The 17,905-nt window shown below is 35.7% G+C and overlaps 1 protein-coding gene and 1 non-coding gene across 4 annotated transcripts in view; both read left to right on the top strand.

Annotated features, from left to right (window-relative positions):
* LOC125161834 (E3 SUMO-protein ligase RanBP2) overlaps nt 1–17,905 on the top strand; it is an 82,505-nt gene that overhangs the window by 13,415 nt on the left and 51,185 nt on the right. For 2 of the 3 annotated variants that reach the window (XM_047852006.1, XM_047852008.1), the window contains exons 2-4: nt 11,862–11,929; nt 13,333–13,444; nt 13,936–14,088. The exons of the other annotated variant lie outside the window; for it this stretch is intronic. In XM_047852006.1, the coding sequence (XP_047707962.1) occupies nt 11,862–11,929; nt 13,333–13,444; nt 13,936–14,088 (333 nt within the window). The remainder of the gene's footprint in view (nt 1–11,861; nt 11,930–13,332; nt 13,445–13,935; nt 14,089–17,905) is intronic. 3 annotated transcript variants of the gene reach the window in all.
* On the top strand, nt 1,808–1,944 carry LOC125163158 (small nucleolar RNA SNORA42/SNORA80 family). Its single transcript, XR_007151316.1, has one exon. It is a non-coding gene; the product is annotated as a small nucleolar RNA SNORA42/SNORA80 family (small nucleolar RNA).

Below are 17,905 nucleotides of genomic sequence, written 5' to 3'. Positions count from 1 at the left end.
GGATGGAACCAAAATATATGCTAAGCGAAGTAAATCAATCAGAGATTGAAACCAATATGGCACTGTATGTTAACTAATGAAAATTAAATTTGTTTTGTTTATTTTTGAGAGAGAGAGAGCGTGCAAGTGCACAGGCAGGGGAGGGGCAGAGAGAGAAGGGGACAGAGGATCCGAAGCCGGCTCTGTTGACAGCTTGATGTGAGGCTTGAACTAGGATCATGACCTGAGCTGAACTCGGTCACTTAACTGATTGAGTCACCCAGGTGCCTGACAAAAATTTTAAAGTAAAAAAATAAATAAAGTTTGATGTTAGTTTTTGTAGATACTCTTTATTAAGTTGAGGAAGTTTGCCTCTGTTTCTGGTTTTGAGAATGTTTTTGTTTGTTTTTTTATGAATGGGTGTTGAATTTTGTCAAATGGTTTGCTACATGTATTGACATGATTAAGATATTTTTTTCCTTTCTTTTTGTTTGTTAATGTGATGGATTACATTATACATTAATTGATTTTTGAAAGCTGAACCAGCCTTACATACCTGAGATAAATCCCACTTGGTCATGGTGTATTAATCTTTTTATACATTGTTGGATTTAATTTGCTGGTTTTTAAAAATTTTTTTTGAGGATTTTTGCAGCTATGTTTGTGAATGATGCTGGTCTGTAGTTTTGTTGTAATGTTTTTGTCTGGTTTTGGTATTAAGGTAATACTGGTCTCAAAGGATGAGTTAAGAGTTATTTGTTTTATCCTCTGAAAGATTGTAGAGAATTGATAGAATTTCTGTCTTATTTTTTTTAATTTTTTAATTTTTTAAAGTTTGATTTATTTTTGAGAGAGAGAGAGAGAGAGAGAGAGAGAGAGAATGAGCGGGGGAGGGGCAGACACACACACACACACACACACACACACACACACACACACACTCTCTGAAGCAGGCTCCAGGCTCTGAGCTGTCAGCACGGGGTTCGAATTCACGAACTGCAAGATCATACCTGAGCCGAAGTTGGATGCTTAACTGACTGAGCCACTCAGGTGCCCCAGAATTTCTTTCTTTCTTCTTCTTTTTTTTTTTCCCCAGAAATTCTTTCTTACTAAATGTGTGATAGAATTCACTAGTGAATTTGGTGCTTTCTGTTTTGGAAGGTTATTATTTATTCTATTTATTTAATAGATATAGATCTATTTCTTGTGTGAGTTTTGACAGATTATGTCTTAAGGAATTGATGCATTTCATGTAGGTTACCAAATTTATGGGCATTGAATTATTAATAGTGTTATCTTTAAAAAATATTTTTTGCTTTTAAAGTATTTTGAGTGAGAGAGCACGTGTGAGTGCGAGTGCAAGTGGGAGAGGCACAGAGGGAGAATCCCAAGCAGGCTCTGCCTGGTCAGTGGAGAGCCTGATGCAAGGCTTGAACTCATGAATCACAAGATCATGACCTGAGCTGAAGTTTGACCCTTAACCAACTGAGCCACATAGGTGCCCTTTATTCTCTTTTTAATCATGGGGTCTGTAGTGATCCCTTTTTTTATTTCTGATATTAGTGATTTCCATCCTTTGTCTTTTTTCTTAAATTACCCTGACTGTATGTTTATTGATTTTATTGGTATTTTCAAAGAATCAGCCCTTGGTTTTGTTGGTTTTATCTGTTTCTTACTGTGTTTCATGTTATTCTTTAATTTTTATTTTCTTTCTGCCTATTTTGGATTTAATTTGTTCTTTTTATAGTTTCCTAAGGTGGAGGCTTAGATAATTGATTTTACATTTTTTTCTAATATGGGTATTTGTTGCTGTAAATTTCTCTCTAGTGCATGGTGATGGAATGATGGCAGACCCTTCTCTGTGGGCCTTTCATAGTGTACCCGTGCCAGAGGAGCGTGCAGCCCTGAACCATTGCCCAGCCTCCTCACTGGTGGGCTGTGAGCACTGAAGGGGACTGTACAGTGTGAAAAAAAAAAATTCTCTGTAAACAATGCTTTTGCTGTATCCCACAAATTTTGATAAGTATGTTTCTTTTTTTAGTTCAGACTACTTAAAAATTTGTCTTGAGACATCTTCTAGCCATGGATAATTTAGTAGTTTGTTGCTTAATTTCTAAATATGGAATTATTTAGCTATCTTTCTTTTACTCGATTGTGGTTTGAAATCATACATTATAGGATTTCTGTTCTTTTAAATTTGTTCAGGTGTGTTTCATGGCCCATAATGTGTATTTTGGTGAATGTTTGATGTGAGCTTGAGAAGAATGTATATTTTGTTGTTAGATGAAGTAGTCCATAGATGTCAATTATGTCCAGTTGATAGATGATACTGTTTAGTTCAATTATGTCCTTACTGATTTTCTGCCTGCTGGGTCTATTGCTGATAGAGGGAAATAGAAGTTTCCATATATATACATATTCTGTATATATATATTCCATATATATATATTCCATATATATTATATATATATCTTTAATATATATACACACACATAGTGTTTTGTTTTTTACCTTACATGTACTGTGTGTAAGTGCATACATACCACGTTAAGAACTTCTATGTCTCCTAGGAGAAGAATTGACCACTTTATCAAAATGCTCCTCTTAATCCCAGATCACTTTGTTTGCTCTGAAGTGTTGTTTTTTTTTTTTAAATCAATGTAGCTACTCTTGCTTGTTTGCTTTTGATTAGTGTTAGATTGGTATATCTTTTTCTAACCATGTATTTTTACCGATTTATGTATTTAGTGAGGTTTAAATGACATAAAATATATTGATTTCAGGCATACAACATAATCAGTATTCATATATATTGTGAAATGGTCACCACAGTAAGTGTAGTTAGCATCTGTCACCACAGAAATTTTTTTTCTTGTGATGAGAACTTAAGATTTACTCTACTGGTAACTCCTTCAGTTTTGTTTGTGTGAGAAAAAAAATATTTCTTACCGAAGGATAATTTCATGGAGTACTGCACTCTAGGTTTGTTGTTTTTTTTCTCTCAACTTTAAATATTTCATTCCACTCTTTTCTTGCTTGTGTAATTTTTTTTTTTTTTAAATTTTTTTTTTCAACGTTTATTTATTTTTTTGGGGACAGAGAGAGAGCATGAACGGGGGAGGGGCAGAGAGAGAGGGAGACACAGAATCGGAAACAGGCTCCAGGCTCTGAGCCATCAGCCCAGAGCCTGACGCGGGGCTCGAACTCCCGGACCGCGAGATCGTGACCTGGCTGAAGTCGGACGCTTAACCGACTGCGCCACCCAGGCGCCCTTTTTTTTTTTTTTTTTTTTTTGCTTGTGTAATTTTTGAGAAGTTAATTTCTTACCTTCTGTTATAGGTGAGGTCTGTTTTCTCTAGCTTATATGTCATTTGTTTTTTATTTTCAGTTGTTTGAATATGATATATGTAGGTGAATTAATATTATTGGCATTTATTCTGCTTGATGTTCGTTGAGCATCCTGGATCTGAGCTTCCTGGATTTGTGGGATTTTGTGTAACATTAAATTGGGGGAAATTCTCAGTAATTATTGTTTCAGATATTTCTCCTATTCCTTCATCTCTTCTCTTTTATTGTAGTCCTCTTTCATGGATGTTCTTCCTTTTGTTGTTCCATAATTCTTGGGTATTATTTTATTTTTCCTTATTTTTCTCCTCTTTGCTTTTCACTTTGTAGATTTTTTTTTTTTTTTTTTTGAGATATCCTCAAGCTTGGAGATTCTTACTTCAGCCATCAAAGGCTTTCTTCATTTCTGTTTTTCTTCTCTAGAATTTCTTTTTAGTGCTTTAGAATTTTTATCTCTCTGCTTACATTGCTCATGTGTTTTACTTTATCCTTTGGGATCTTTAGTGTATTAGTCATAGTTACTTTAATTTTCAGTCTGATATAATTCCAGTATCTGTTGCATATCTGAGTTTGGTTCTGATGCTTGCTCTATCTTTAAACTTGTTTGTTTGTTTGTTTTGCTTTTTAGTATGTCTTGTCATATTTTTTTTTTTTTTTTTTTTTTTTTTTTTCCTTACAGCTGGACACGATGTAGTTGGTAGAACTTAAGTAATGTGATGGAGTTTTTATCTCTCAAACTTGCCCACACTGAGTTTCCAACAATTGTCTATTACAGTTTAGGTTTTCCTACCTTGATATTGGTTGATTTTGGTTCCTGTGGGGATTTCTGCTGTGGTGAGGTTTGATTCTCTGTATTTATCTCTGATTTTGGAAGGTAGTTAATGACCTAACTTCTTTTATTATAGATCTAAAAAGAGCTGTGTTTTTTGTTTTTTGGTTTTTTTAGTTCAGCTTCTTACTTGTTGTTTTGGGCAGTGTGGCTACTTCTAAGTTCTTATATACCAGACTGGAAACTGGATGTCTGGAGTCAATTTTAAAGGATTTGTCCTTCTTTTTTTCAATTGTGATATGATTATATAAGATGATATAATTGATTTAAATAGTTATTCTTTTGTCTGGTTAATCTTTTCCTATTAGCTTTTGGGTTATAAAAACTAAAATACTGTTTCTGAAACTCTGTTGAGTAATTTGTTTTATCTTTGCATTTCTAAATTGGTGCCACTGTAAATAATCTGAGATTTCCAACTTCAGCTGAGTCTCCAGCATTCCACAGTCCATTTACCTGTCCCTTTCCCTAGGGCTTATAAATTGTAAAAAAAAAAAACACATAAAGTTTACATCTTAACCATTTTTAAGTGTGCAGTTTATTAGTGTTAGTGCACATTGTTATGCATCAGAGCTGCAGAATATTTCCATCTTGCAAAACTGAAGCTTTCCACCCGTTGCACAACTCACCATTTTTCCCTTCTCCTAGCCTTTGGAGACCATTTGACTTTGTTTCTATGAATTTATTACTTTGGTTACTTCATATAAGTGATTTTATACAGTATTTGTTTTTTTGACTGGTTTACTTAGTATAATATCAAGGTTCACCAATGATGTACCTTGTGATAGAATTTCCTTCCTTTTTAAGGCTAAATAACATTCTGTTGTTTGTATTGTGCATACTACATTTTATTTATTCATTCATCCCTTGAAGGACAAAGGTTGCTTATATTAACCCTTGGCTGTTATGCATAGTGCTGTTATGAATATGAGTACGCAGGTATTTTTTCTTTTTTTTCTTTATTCATTTATTTATTTAGAGAGTGTGAGTGAGTGAGGGGCAGAGGAGAGAGAGATAATCCCATGAGGTGCAGAGAGAGGGAAAGAGTGTGGAGCTAGGAGCAGGGCTCACCAGATGCAGGGCCTGAGCTCACAAACCGTGAGCTACCCAGTTGCCCCTGCAGATATTTTTTTCAATACCTTGCTTTCAGTTCTTTTGGTTATATACCCAGAAGTTGGATTGCTGAATCATATGGTAGTTTTTATTTTAGTTTTATGAGGAATCACCATACTGTTTCCATAATGGTTGCACTGTTTTGCATTTCCATTAACAGTGAACATGGGTCCCATCTTTTCCATATTATTATCAACAGTTGTTATTTTCATTTTTTTCTTTTTGGATAGTAGTCATCCTAATGGTTATGAAGTACTATCCCATGGTGACTTTGATTTCCATTTCCCTGATGATTAGGCCATTCATATTATCATTTTTAGAGAAATGTCTGGTATAAAGTCTTTTGCTCATTTTCTAGTTGGGTTATTTGATTTTGTGTTACTGAGTTGTAAGGGGTTTTTAAAATCTATCCTACATATTATTCTTTTATCAACTGTATGGTTTGCAAATATTTTCTCCCATTCTGTAGGTTGACTTTTTATCCTGTTAATTGTGTCCTTTGATGCACAAACATTTTTAAGTTTGATGTAGTCCTTTTGGTCTATTTTTACTTTGTTTCCCATGCTTTTGGTGTCAATTCCAAGAAATCCATTGCCCAATCATATGTCATACAGCTTTTCCCCTGTGTTTTCTTCCAGGAATTTTATAGTTTTGAATCTTAGTTTTAGGTCTTTAATTCATTTTGAGTTAATTTTTGCACATGGTATAAAATAATGGTCCAGCTTTACTCCTTTGCATGTGGATGCCCAGTTTTCCCAGCCCCATTTGTTGAATGAAGACTGTCTTTTCTCCATTGAATGATGTTGACAACCTTGTTAGAGATTATGTATACATGTGAGTGTTTATTTCTGGGCCATTTACCTGTCCTTGATCACCACCTTATCTTCTTCCTTTCAGTCACTGTATTAGAACTTCACTGTCCACGTCAAATTCTTCACAAGTTTTATGCATCAAACTACCTTGCCTCTTTGGTAAACTGAGACTACTGGCAGTGAACCACCAGGCCCTATTCATTATTCTGTTATCCATATATTTCCTTTTTTTAATTTTATTTTTAATTTTTTTTTAATTTACATCCAAATTAGTTAGCATATAGTACAACAATGATTTCAGGAGTAGATGCCTTAGTTCCCCTTACCTACTTAGCCCATCCCCCCCACAACCCTTCCAGTAACCCTCAGTTTGTTTCCCATATTTATGAGTCTCTGTATATTTCCTCTTCAACATTCCTCCCTGACGCCTTTTCTTTTTTTTGTTCTCATCCCTTTCAGCTTTCTGAGCCCTGGTTTCTCCTTTTTCATTCAAATTCTCAACTGGCAGTTTTTCCTTAGCATGAAAAACACATTCATGTTCTTTGTCCTAATAACTGTCCACATCCATGTTCTGTCATTGCCCTGTTTCTTCCCTCACTTTGTTAGGCTCTTTGAAAATGATTTTGGGACACCTGAGTGGCTCAGTCGGTTGAGTGTCCAACTTCAGCTCAGATCATGATCTCACTGTGGGTGGATTCAAGCCCCACGTCTGTCTTTGTGCTGACAGCTGACAGCGCGGAGCCTACTTTGGATTCTCTGTCTCCTTTTCTCCCTGCCCCTCCCCCTCTCAAATTCTCTTTCTCTCTCTATTCCCTCCTCCCCGCCCCCCTGAAATAAACATTAAGAAGAAAAAACGAAAATGATTTAGCAGTATTGGTTCCTTAAGAGAAGAAAGAGTGTGATATCCAAATAGAAAATTTGTATATATACTTTTATGAGTTGAAAAAACTGCTTGGGGGCCTCGCCTGGGTGTTAAGCATTCGACTTTGGCTCAGGTCATAATCTTGCAGTTTGTGAGTGTGAGCCATACATCGGGCGCTGTGCTAACAGCTCAGAGCTTGGATCCTTTTTCGGATTCTGTCTCTCTCTGCCCCTCCCCCATTTGTGAGCGATGTTTAATTAATTAATTAATTAGTTTGAGAGAGCTCAAGCAGGGAAGGGGCAGAGAGATTGGGAGACAGCTGATCTGAACCGGCCTCTGTGCTGACAACAGTGAGCCCAATATTGGGCTCGAACTACTGAAATGTGAGATCATGACCTGAGCTGAAGTTGGATGCTCAACTGACTGAGTCACCCAGGAGTCCTGGGAAAGGGGTTTTATTAAGTTAAGGTGCTATAACAGAAGACTTTTGTGGCATTGCTAAGTGATATTCCAAAGCAGTGGAGAAAATATGGATCATATGGATCATTTAGTAGATGTTACTTGAACAGTTGCCACTTACTTAATGAATTTTTTTGGTTTAATAACTTATTTAAAAAAATTGGGCTTTAGCCTGTATTATTGACCAAATTAAGTTTTAGACTTAAAAGTAATTTTAGAGAAACTGAAAGAAAATATAGATGAGTATTAATCTCATATGAGAAAGATCTTTTTACCATATAATTTGAAAAAAATGAACAGCAAAGATAGTTTTTACTGCATACAAGTTGAAGCTTTATTTCACAAACACATTAAACACTGAATTAAAGGTGGCAACCTGGGAAAGCTTTGTAAAAAGCCCTCAAATGTCAGTATGGTTTAAGAACCATTAAGGGTGTTAAGAACTCTTTAAAAATTAGTGAGATAATCTTTTCTCTGTCCTTTCAAAGTTGAGAATGGCTAAAGTACGTTAGCAGCGAACTGATACTATAAATATTTCAGTGTGAATATTAGAAACTGATCTTTTTTTTAAAATTTTTTTTTTCAATGTTTATTTATTTTTGGGACAGAGAAAGACAGAGCATGAATGGGGGAGGGGCAGAGAGAGAGGGAGACAAAGAATCAGAAACAGGCTCCAGGCTCTGAGCCATCAGCCCAGAGCCTGATGCGGGGCTCGAACTCCCGGACCGCGAGATCGTGACCTGGCTGAAGTCGGACGCTTAACCGACTGTGCCACCCAGGCGCCCCTAGAAACTGATCTTCTTAATCAGAGAAATACCAGGTTGACTTAGTCATACCTCTTCTACTTACCAAATTAGTGATGACTGAAGAAGTGGGAAAAATTAATTTTGAAGAATATGCACTCTGACTTAGGCATTCAGATACTGAGTAGGGAAGTAAATAGGTAGACACTTTAGGGAAAATTGGCAGTATAGCAAACGGTTCAAATATTTATATTCTTTGAAGTAGTTATTTAGTTTTTAGGAATTTATTAGGAAATAATCAGGGGTACACAAATTTATGTGTATTTCAGTAAATCGTGAATATGTGACACCTGCCAGTTAATATTCTTGGTTCCATGGTGGTGGACAAGTCACAGGGGCCTTACCTTAGTGGAGCCTTACAGTTTTGAGGGATAGACACCCATAATAACAAAAATAATTATGACCTGTATGAATTCAGTGAAGGAAATAAACAGGATTTTGTGAGAAATAATGAAGAAGGTGTACTTCAGTCAGGGAAGACAGTGGGAGAGTGCTGTCCAGAATTGTCTGAACCACAACTGTGCTGCTGTGTTGTCCTGCCTAGATGGGATTCTGTAAGTGTTTAGTCAGAACCTCATATGTCTTAGTTGCTCATCTGGTAAGCTCATGCAGGCAGTTGATGTCTGAACTGTGGCTCCTCTTTGTACTGAGCAGATTATTATGTAAACAACCCATTGTCATCAGAGTCAAATCAGTTTGTCTCCTTAAGGTCTAAACTCAGCTCGTGTTGGGTGAAGATCTCAATAAACCTAGTTCTCTTAGTGAGTGAACAATACAGTGATAGGTGACTTCTGCTTCACGAAGATAGGAAGAAGTGATATCAGGGACCAAACAGTGAGATTTCTGAGGGTTTGGTTCCCCAAAGTTAGTATGGTAACTTTTCCAACATCTCCTCAAAACTGAAAAAGATCAGAAGGATTCAGAGACCCCACTTTCTGGGTCTGTATTCCTACTGAAAATGTAGATTTTTTTTTCTTTTTTTCCCCCTTTTGCTTCACTGGAGTTTGCTGTCTTTACTCAGCTAAGGATACCTGTGTTATGTTTTTGACAGATATACTGGACCCAGCCCTGCTTCCCCAACGTGTACAGGGGAGGTGAGGGAGGTGAGTGGCACAGGTGGCCTCCCTCTTATTCTACACTTCTCGTTGTTTCACTGTGCCAGACTGGAGTCATGCCCAATAGAGTGATTTGTTTTTGTTTTTGTTTTTTTGGAGGGCCAGGTGATTCTCTGAAACTTATTTCCCCTTAGTTGTGGTTTAATTAGGATAGTGAGAATCTTGTTTGTTCATTCATGTGTGTGTTTATTTAGATGATGAGGCATTGGTCTACTTTAAGGGAATTATAGTTTCTTTTTCATTTACATACATTCATTGAATTTCTATGACATTGAAAACACTGGATGGAAATCATATCACATTAATGCCTGCTGTTGGCCAGATTGTTTAAAACATTCCTCAGGGCTGCCCCCGTTAGAGAGATGCATTCTGGTTTTAGTCATTGGCTAAAATTAAACTATAGTATGCAAAGGCCAGATGAAGTAAAGTTGAAGTAAAGAGCTGGATAGGGGCCATATCATGCTAGTCTTTGGTGAGAGATTTGGGCATTTTCAAAGTATAATTGGAAGCCATGGCAGGATTTTAAGTTTTAAGCAAAGGCATAACATGAATTGTCTTATGTTTGAAATTATACCCCTTTGGTGAATGAATTAGATGGGAGGAAAAATATACACAAGGAAGCAGGAACGAATTAGGACTTTTTCAGAAGTCCTAGAGAGAGATCATAGCAGGCTTAGACTTCGGTGATAGCAACAGAGCTGTAGAAAAATGGATGGATTGAGGGGCGCGTGGGTGGCTTAGATGGTTGACCATCTGACTCTTGATTTCGGCTCAGGTCATGATCCCAGGGTTGTGGGATTGAGCCCCATGTTAGGCTCTGTGCTGAGTGTGGAGCCTGCTTGGAGTTCTGTCTCCTTCTGTCCTCCCCCCACCCCCCACCCCTTGTTCTCTCTTTCTCTCTCAAATTAAAAAAAAAAAAAAGAAAGAAAAACTAGTAGATTGAGATAACATAGAACTGACAGGTTTTGGTGATGATATTTTATATTTTGCACATAAGTTTAGAGCTCAGGAAAAATGAGAGCCACAGGTCTATATTTTATAGTCAACATATCAGTGGTCATAGGTGAGATTCAGTATATGTTGCAGATGAGATCTCCTGAAAGGGTAGAGGTTTAGGACTAGGGAAGTCTGTGAGGAAGAGCCTGAGAAGGAGTGCTACTAAGGTAGAAGTCAAACTAGAGAGCCTGGTATCTTTGAAGTCATGAGAAGAGTAAGAAGATGAATGTGATTTAAGAGTATTTTCTGTAGGTTTCATTGAAAAGGAAAAGTTGAAACATAGTAAACAGTGGGGATTAAATTATTGTAATTGAGGTGCTGCCTAGTCTGCCCTAGATAACCACATCACTTCAGGTATCTGATCAAATATCTCCTTGATGAGACCTTTTCTGACAATTCTGTCTCTCTCTTACTTTATAGAATCTATAAATTCTATAGAATTTTTTATCTATAAAATCTATAGAATATATAAATTCTATAGAATTTTTTATCTATAAAATCTATAGAATCTATTTGTGCCCCAGCACCGTTACCAACTAGGAAAGAAGAAACAAATGGGCACAATGTTAGTTAGGATTCTGTGATTTGTGAGATGAATACTGATTTTAGCTTTGTTTAAAATGTGACATACTGTAAATAATAGATGAAATAGTACAATATAGCACTCTGTTTTGCTCCTGTATGGATAACAGTTTGCTTGTCACCACTCCTAAAATGCAGGCTTCATGACGACTGATGTTTTTGTGTACTACTGGTTCCCCAGTGCCTGGAACAGTGCCTGGTGAATAATAGTAGGCATAGCGAACAAATCCTAAATCTGCATTTTTTAGAATAAAAAGAATAAATGAAAACATACTGCCTTGTAGTAGACTTCTTCACTTAATATATTGATTTTTTTTTCCTGTGTCCTTGTATAGTTTTCAAAGATTAGGTGTTTGATGGCTGTGTACTCTTTTATCATGTGTGTACAACATTATCTGGTGTGTCCCAGCATTTTAAACTTGGGAATAAAAGAGCCAGCATGTGGACTTGGCTTATTACTGGAAGAATTCAACTTTTATTTCTGCCTTTTTAATTCCTTGAGGGTAAAATAGTGATCTGTAGAGATAACAGTACCTGGACCAGAGAGTTCCCGGTGCCTTACTGGAATGGAAGTACCTGCTTATTTTTCCCCATAAAGGCTAACATATGACCAGAGAAGAGAGGTTTCTAGTATACCTCACCTTCCTTAAGAAAACAGGTTTCTGTCGGTTTAGTTATCTTTAAAGTGAGAGAGTGGCACTACATGGTTTTCAGGTTTCTTGCTGGTAATAAATTCTTAATTTCTGACATCGTCTTTTGTTTTGCTGTTTTTTAAATTTATTTTTTGTTTTATGATGAGAATTATAAAACATGGAGTCATGACTTTTACAATATATATGCATTTCTACAGGCAGTTTTTTTCCTACCTTTTAGGTGAACAGAAATCAAATATATTAATATTAATCTCATTAGGACAAATTTTTAAGTTCAAAATATGAAAAGTAAAAACTCTTAATTTTTTTTTTTTAGAAGTCAATGAAGGGATTCTATTTTGCAAAGTTGTACTATGAAGTAAAAGAATACGATCTTGCTAAAAAGTAAGTACCAAACTGTAAACATACTTTAGTTTTCTAAAATCAATTTTTCCCCTTGTATTCTTACTTGAAATGGCTGAAAATATGATGTTTTAGCAGTTCTTCTTCCATGTCCTGGAAATAAAGTATTCGATCACTTCAGACTGTTATAAAGAACTAGCCTCAATTCCATGGAGATTGAGCCTAGAATGAGTATTTTCTGCATGCCTGCTGCTTGTTTATACTCAGGACAAGAAATCATTAGGCTTAAAACACTTCTAAGGAATAAAAGAGAACCATGTTTATTTTTAATTTCTTTCTGGTTAGATACCTATTACTTTAATCAGTTTGAAAATTACCAATGAATATAAAATTAAACTGTGATTTCTGGGCAGGAGAATGAATAGCTTCTATAAAAGATCTTTAATTGACTCAGTAGGTAACACTCTGAAGCTTTGTCTCATCTGTAAGGCAAAGAAGGTTGGTGATAGATTGGGAGTGGCTTAAGGCAGGAAATTAGAAGGGAAGGCAGGCAGGTTAAAGCATTAATGGGAAGATGGAAATGCTATTAAGTAAGGAAAATGATAACACCTTTATTTAACAGCAATGGGGCTGTCAATACTGTTCCTTATTAATGTGACACTTTTTCCTTCAGATTTGGTCTTTGGTCTAACTTCTCTTAGATAATACTCACTGAGCCTTGAAGATGTTTAACTTATTTTTTAGCTGTTACTTGATGTAAGAAATGGAAATTACCTACATTTACTAGTTTATTTAGTAATTTTTCCTCTGTTCTATTTTAGATGGGAACAGTACTGTTAGATATTATTTTTTTATTTAGAAGGTGAATAGTACATTCTTGGGGCACCCTGGCTGGCTCACTCAGTAGAGCATGCAACTCTTGATCTTTGGGTCGTGAGTTCAAGCCCCACATTGGGTGTAGAGATTACTTAAAAAAAAAAAAAAAAAAAAAAAAAAAAGGTAAATACATTCTCTTGGTTGTTATTTGGGAAGTTGTTACTCTTAGTATTTTGCATTATGATACTTTAAAAATATTTACTATAATCGTTTTCTGCTTCCTATGTAAAACCCTTTAAGTGCTTTACCAAAATATCAGGAAGAAAAAGCAATTTATGCATTCATTTCTTATGTGTGAGTAGCATTAGAAAAAACATTTGGTAAATGTAGTATTTAATGGTAGAATGAATTTATTGTCACTTTTGTATGTATGTGTTTATTCTTATGGATACTTTTGAGTTGTCTGCATATTCTACTGTAAATAAATAGTGGTAGGCAATAATTAGAATAACAATGTCAGTTAGTTTAGTGGTTGCTTTGGTTTAAGATGTTCTCTTTGGTTAGTATTTACATAGAGTTCTGAATGTGAAAATTTAAAGATTATTTATTTTTATATTATTTTTATACAGATATATATCTACATATATTAATGTGCAAGAAAGGGATCCCAAAGCTCACAGATTTCTTGGTCTTCTTTATGAAGTTGAGGAAAATATAGACAAGGCTGTTGAATGTTATAAGGTAAACTGTTAAGATTAAAATATAGCGTTTGCACCACCACACATATGCCCAGCGTAGTTTATATAATAAATTCAAATATATTTTATGGATGCCATGAAAATAAGCGTTGGTATCATAGTACTATTAAGCAATATAGATTAGAACAGATTTTAAATTATTTGGCCCAATGTACACTGTAATTTAATCATTAAGAAGTTAGCACTTGTAAAAGATTAACACCTATAAATTCTAAGTCTAACATGGTCAGAAATGCTGTTCTTGTAGGTGGTTTTTTTCTTTTTTTTTTTTTATATTTACCTAATAAAAACATAATTTTTATTTAATTCATCTGCAAAAAAATTCCAAGGCACTTTAATTTTAACAATTTTTAAGTAACACATTGTCATTTAGAAAAGTTTTTAGTGTGGACAATAATAACTTTTTAGCTTTTATAGGTGAGTGTAGGTACCTTAGGAATCGTACTAATTTTATTATTTCTTTTCTGATATCAGCGTTCAGTGGAATTAAACCCAACACAAAAAGATCTTGTGTTGAAGATTGCAGAATTGCTTTGTAAAAATGATGTTACTGATGGAAGAGCAAAATATTGGGTTGAAAGAGCAGCTAAACTTTTCCCAGGAAGTCCTGCAATTTATAAACTAAAGGTAAAAAACTGAATAAAACAAATCATAATAAAAGCAGTTGGGGACGTGCCTGGGTGGCTCATTTGGTTAAGCGTCTGACTCTTGATTTGGGGCTCAGGTCATGATCTCAAGCCCTGTGTCAGGCTCTGTGCTGACATTGTGGAGCCTGCTGGGGATTCTCTCTTTCCCTTTCTTTCTATTCCTCTCTCCCTCATACTTTCTGTCAAAATAAATAAATAAACTTAAAAAAATAAAGCAGTCAGGGAAAACTTAAGTCACAACCATTTCTGATACTTGGAGTTTAAGTGACTTTTCAGTAGCAAACCTTAAACCAGTAGGTGTAGGAGTTGATGGAAAATGGATGAAGGTGGTCAAAAGGTGCAAACTTCTGTGTGTAAAACAAGTTCCAGGGATATGATGGATAACATCGTGACTAGTGTTAACCACACCATATTGTATATGTGAAAGCTGTGAAGGGAGCAAGTAGATCTTAAAAGTTTTCATCACAAGAAAAAAATAATTTATAACCATGTGAAGTGATGGATATTAATTAAACTTACTGTGGAAATCATTTCACTATATACATGTCTCAAATCATTGTATTGTGCACCTTAAACTAATACAGAGTTATGTGTCATATCTGTAAAAAATGGCAGAACAAATTTTTTTTTTCTTCAAAACCTTTCTGAGCATATGCTGTTTTTTTAAGATACTATTATGTTTTACAAGTGGTATCTCATTTACCCTTATGAAATGATTAATATTTTAGGGATTTTACAGTTTTGTAGCTACATGGCAGAGCTAAGACTTAAATTGAGGTCTGATAGAAAAATTTTGCTTTATTGGGTGAAAAGAATGACAGGTTAGTGTTATTTTAAAGCCTTTTTTTTTGTAATGTTTATTTCTGAGACAGAGAGAGACAGAGAGAGACAGAGCATGAGTGGAGGAGGGGCAGAGAGAGAGGGGGACACGGAATCTGAAGCAGGCTCCAGGCTCTAAGCTGTCAGCACAGAACCCGACGCAGGGCTCGAACTCACAGACCGCGAGATCATGACCTGAGCAGAAGCCAGACGCTCAACCGACCAAGCCACCCAGGCGCCCTATTTTAAAGCTTTTTAAGAACTATTACCTAAAAATGGAAGGAATTGGGGTACCTTGCTAGCTCAGTTGGTAGAGCGTGTGACTCTTGATCTCAGGGTTGTGAGTTTGAGCCCCACGTTGGGTGTAGAGATTACTTAAAAATAAAATCTTTAGGGAAAAAAAGGATTGTGTTATGTTATGGGATAGTGATGTTTTCAAGCAAAAGAAAAAAGGTAGTTTCTCCAGTATGTTACAGATAATTACTAAAAATAATAGGAAGTTCTTGCTAATGTACTGACCAATTCTAATTGTTATTTTTTACTGAGTAAATGTAGTTTACTTAAGTAACTCTTTTGGAGCAAGTCTTTACAAATTTGTTAGGCAAACATTTTAAGTGTGTAGTTATCCCTTGAATGATATGGGGGCTGGGGGCCATGATTCCCCCCCACTTTATGCAGTCGAAAATCTGCATACAGCTTTTTTTTTCTAAGATTTTATTTTTTCAAGTAATCTCTACACCCAACATGGGACTTAAACTCACAACCCTGAGATTAAGAGTTGCATATTCTGTTGACTGAGCCAGCTGGGCATCTCTGCATATAACTTTTGACTCCCTAAAAACTTTATTAACAGTCTACCGTTGACTGGAAGGAAGCCTTACTGGTAATATAAACAGTCAATTAACACATATTTTGTATGCTATATGTATTACATACTGTATTCTTACGATTGAAATAAATTGAAAATTTTAAGAAAATTATAAGGAAGAGAAAATATATGTATAGTACTGTACACAGTACACATGTGAGTGGACCCTTGTGCATTTCAAACTTGTATTGTTCAAGGGTCAATTGTATATTGTTTTTAATAGTTCCGTCACGCCCCATTATACATATTTTTGATAGAATTTATTTTGAAATAATTTGTTTTCAACAGGAAAATTGCAAAGATTGTACGGAGAGGTTTTATGTATACTTCACCCAGCTTTCTGCACTGGTTATGTGTTATGTAACTATACTATAATATCAAAATCAGGAATTTGACATTGGTACAATGTGCGTGTATAGTTCTTTTTCATTTTGTCACATGTAAGGATTGGTGTAACCACTACTGCAATTAAAAGTACAGAACTGCTACATCATCATAAAGATCTCCCTCAAGCTTCACCTTTTATGGTCATACCCACCCCTCTCCTTCCCATCATCCTTAACTCTGGCAGTTACTATCTGTTCTCCATATTTATAAATTTGTAATTCAAAATGTTATATAAATGGAATCATGCAGTATACAGTCTTATGAGGTCAGCTTTTTTTCATTGAATGTAATGCCCTTGAGATCCATCCAAGTTGGGTGTATCAGTAGTTTGTTCTTTTTATTATTGCTGAGTAGTATTTTGTGTGTGGATATATTCCACAGGTTAACCATTTACTTTTTTTTTTTAAACATTTATTTTTGAGAGACAGAGAGAGACAGAGCATGAGTAGGGGAGGGGCAGAGAGAGAGGGAGACACAGAATCTGGAAGCAGGCTCTAGGCTCTGAGCTGTCAGCACCGAGCCCGACGTGGGGTTCGAACTCCCAAATCGCGAGATCATGACCTGAGCTGAAGTCGGATGCTTAACTGACCAAGCCTCCCAGGCACCCTTAACCATTTACTTTTGATGGATATTTTGGTTGTTTCCAGTTTTTGGCTTTTACCTCATATGAACAACTGTGTACAGATTTTAGAATCTAAAGTATTTAAAAAACTCCAGGACACCTGGTGGCTCAGTTGGTTAAGTGTCTGACTCTTGGTTTCTGCTCAGGTCATGATTTCACAGTTGGTGAGTTTGAGCCCCACATTCGGCTCCATGCTGACAGTGTGGACCCCGCTTGGGATTCTCTCTCTCCTCTCTCCCTCTCTCTCTCTCTCTCTCTCTCTCTCTCTCTCTCCCCCTGCCCCCCCTGCCCCCCCCCCGCCCCGCTTGCACACACTTTCTCTCTCTCAAAATAAATATAAAAATTAAAAAAATTAAAAAAATATAAAAACAACCCTAGAGATAAACTAGTAACATTGTTTTCCTCTTCCTATAATAAGCAGCTGGGTTTTAAATATTAATCTAAAATGTCAGGTCCAAGTGTGTAGATTTCTTTACCTTATTGTCTTTGTGTTATGCCTGAAATATAATTTCCTTATTGGCCTTGACAATCCAATTTATTTGATGACATTAACATTAAGGAACATATATATTGGTAGGAGTTTATTTTTCTTGTATTGTAAAAAAAGAAAAATGAGCTGCTTCTGAAGGATGGTGATTTTCTTTAGTAACTTTAAAGACACTGTTGTCTAAAGCTAAACCTTTCTTATATCAGATTTTCCTTCATTTTTTTGAGCTTGAAATGCAATTCTATGTTTTCTAAAATTTAAGACTTAACTAAGGTAAGTAGTTTTTTGGCATTTGTTTAATGAATGAAAATATTGGTGAGAGGGCTTTTTCTCTTGGATATGAGAGTAGAGTTTTTGAAAAGCAGCCATGAAGGTATTGATCTTTTACTTACAGATTTTTTTTTTTTAATGTTTATGTATTTATTTTGAGAAAAAGATCAGGCAAGGGGCAGAGAGAGAGGGAGACAGAGTCCCAAGCAGGCTTCACACTGGCAGCATAGAGCTCAACAACAGAGGGCTTGAACTCATGTTTAACCAACTGAGCCACCCAGGTACCTCTGAAGTAACCTTTTCAGAGAATGGAGAAAGTGAATCTGTTAGAGGTCAAGTCGAGT

This window comes from Prionailurus viverrinus, chromosome A3 (assembly GCF_022837055.1).
Source record: "Prionailurus viverrinus isolate Anna chromosome A3, UM_Priviv_1.0, whole genome shotgun sequence".
Classification (NCBI taxonomy): Eukaryota; Metazoa; Chordata; class Mammalia; order Carnivora; family Felidae; genus Prionailurus; species Prionailurus viverrinus.
The sequence above is the reverse complement of the archived record's forward strand: the minus strand, read 5'-3'. Positions and strand labels throughout refer to the sequence as shown.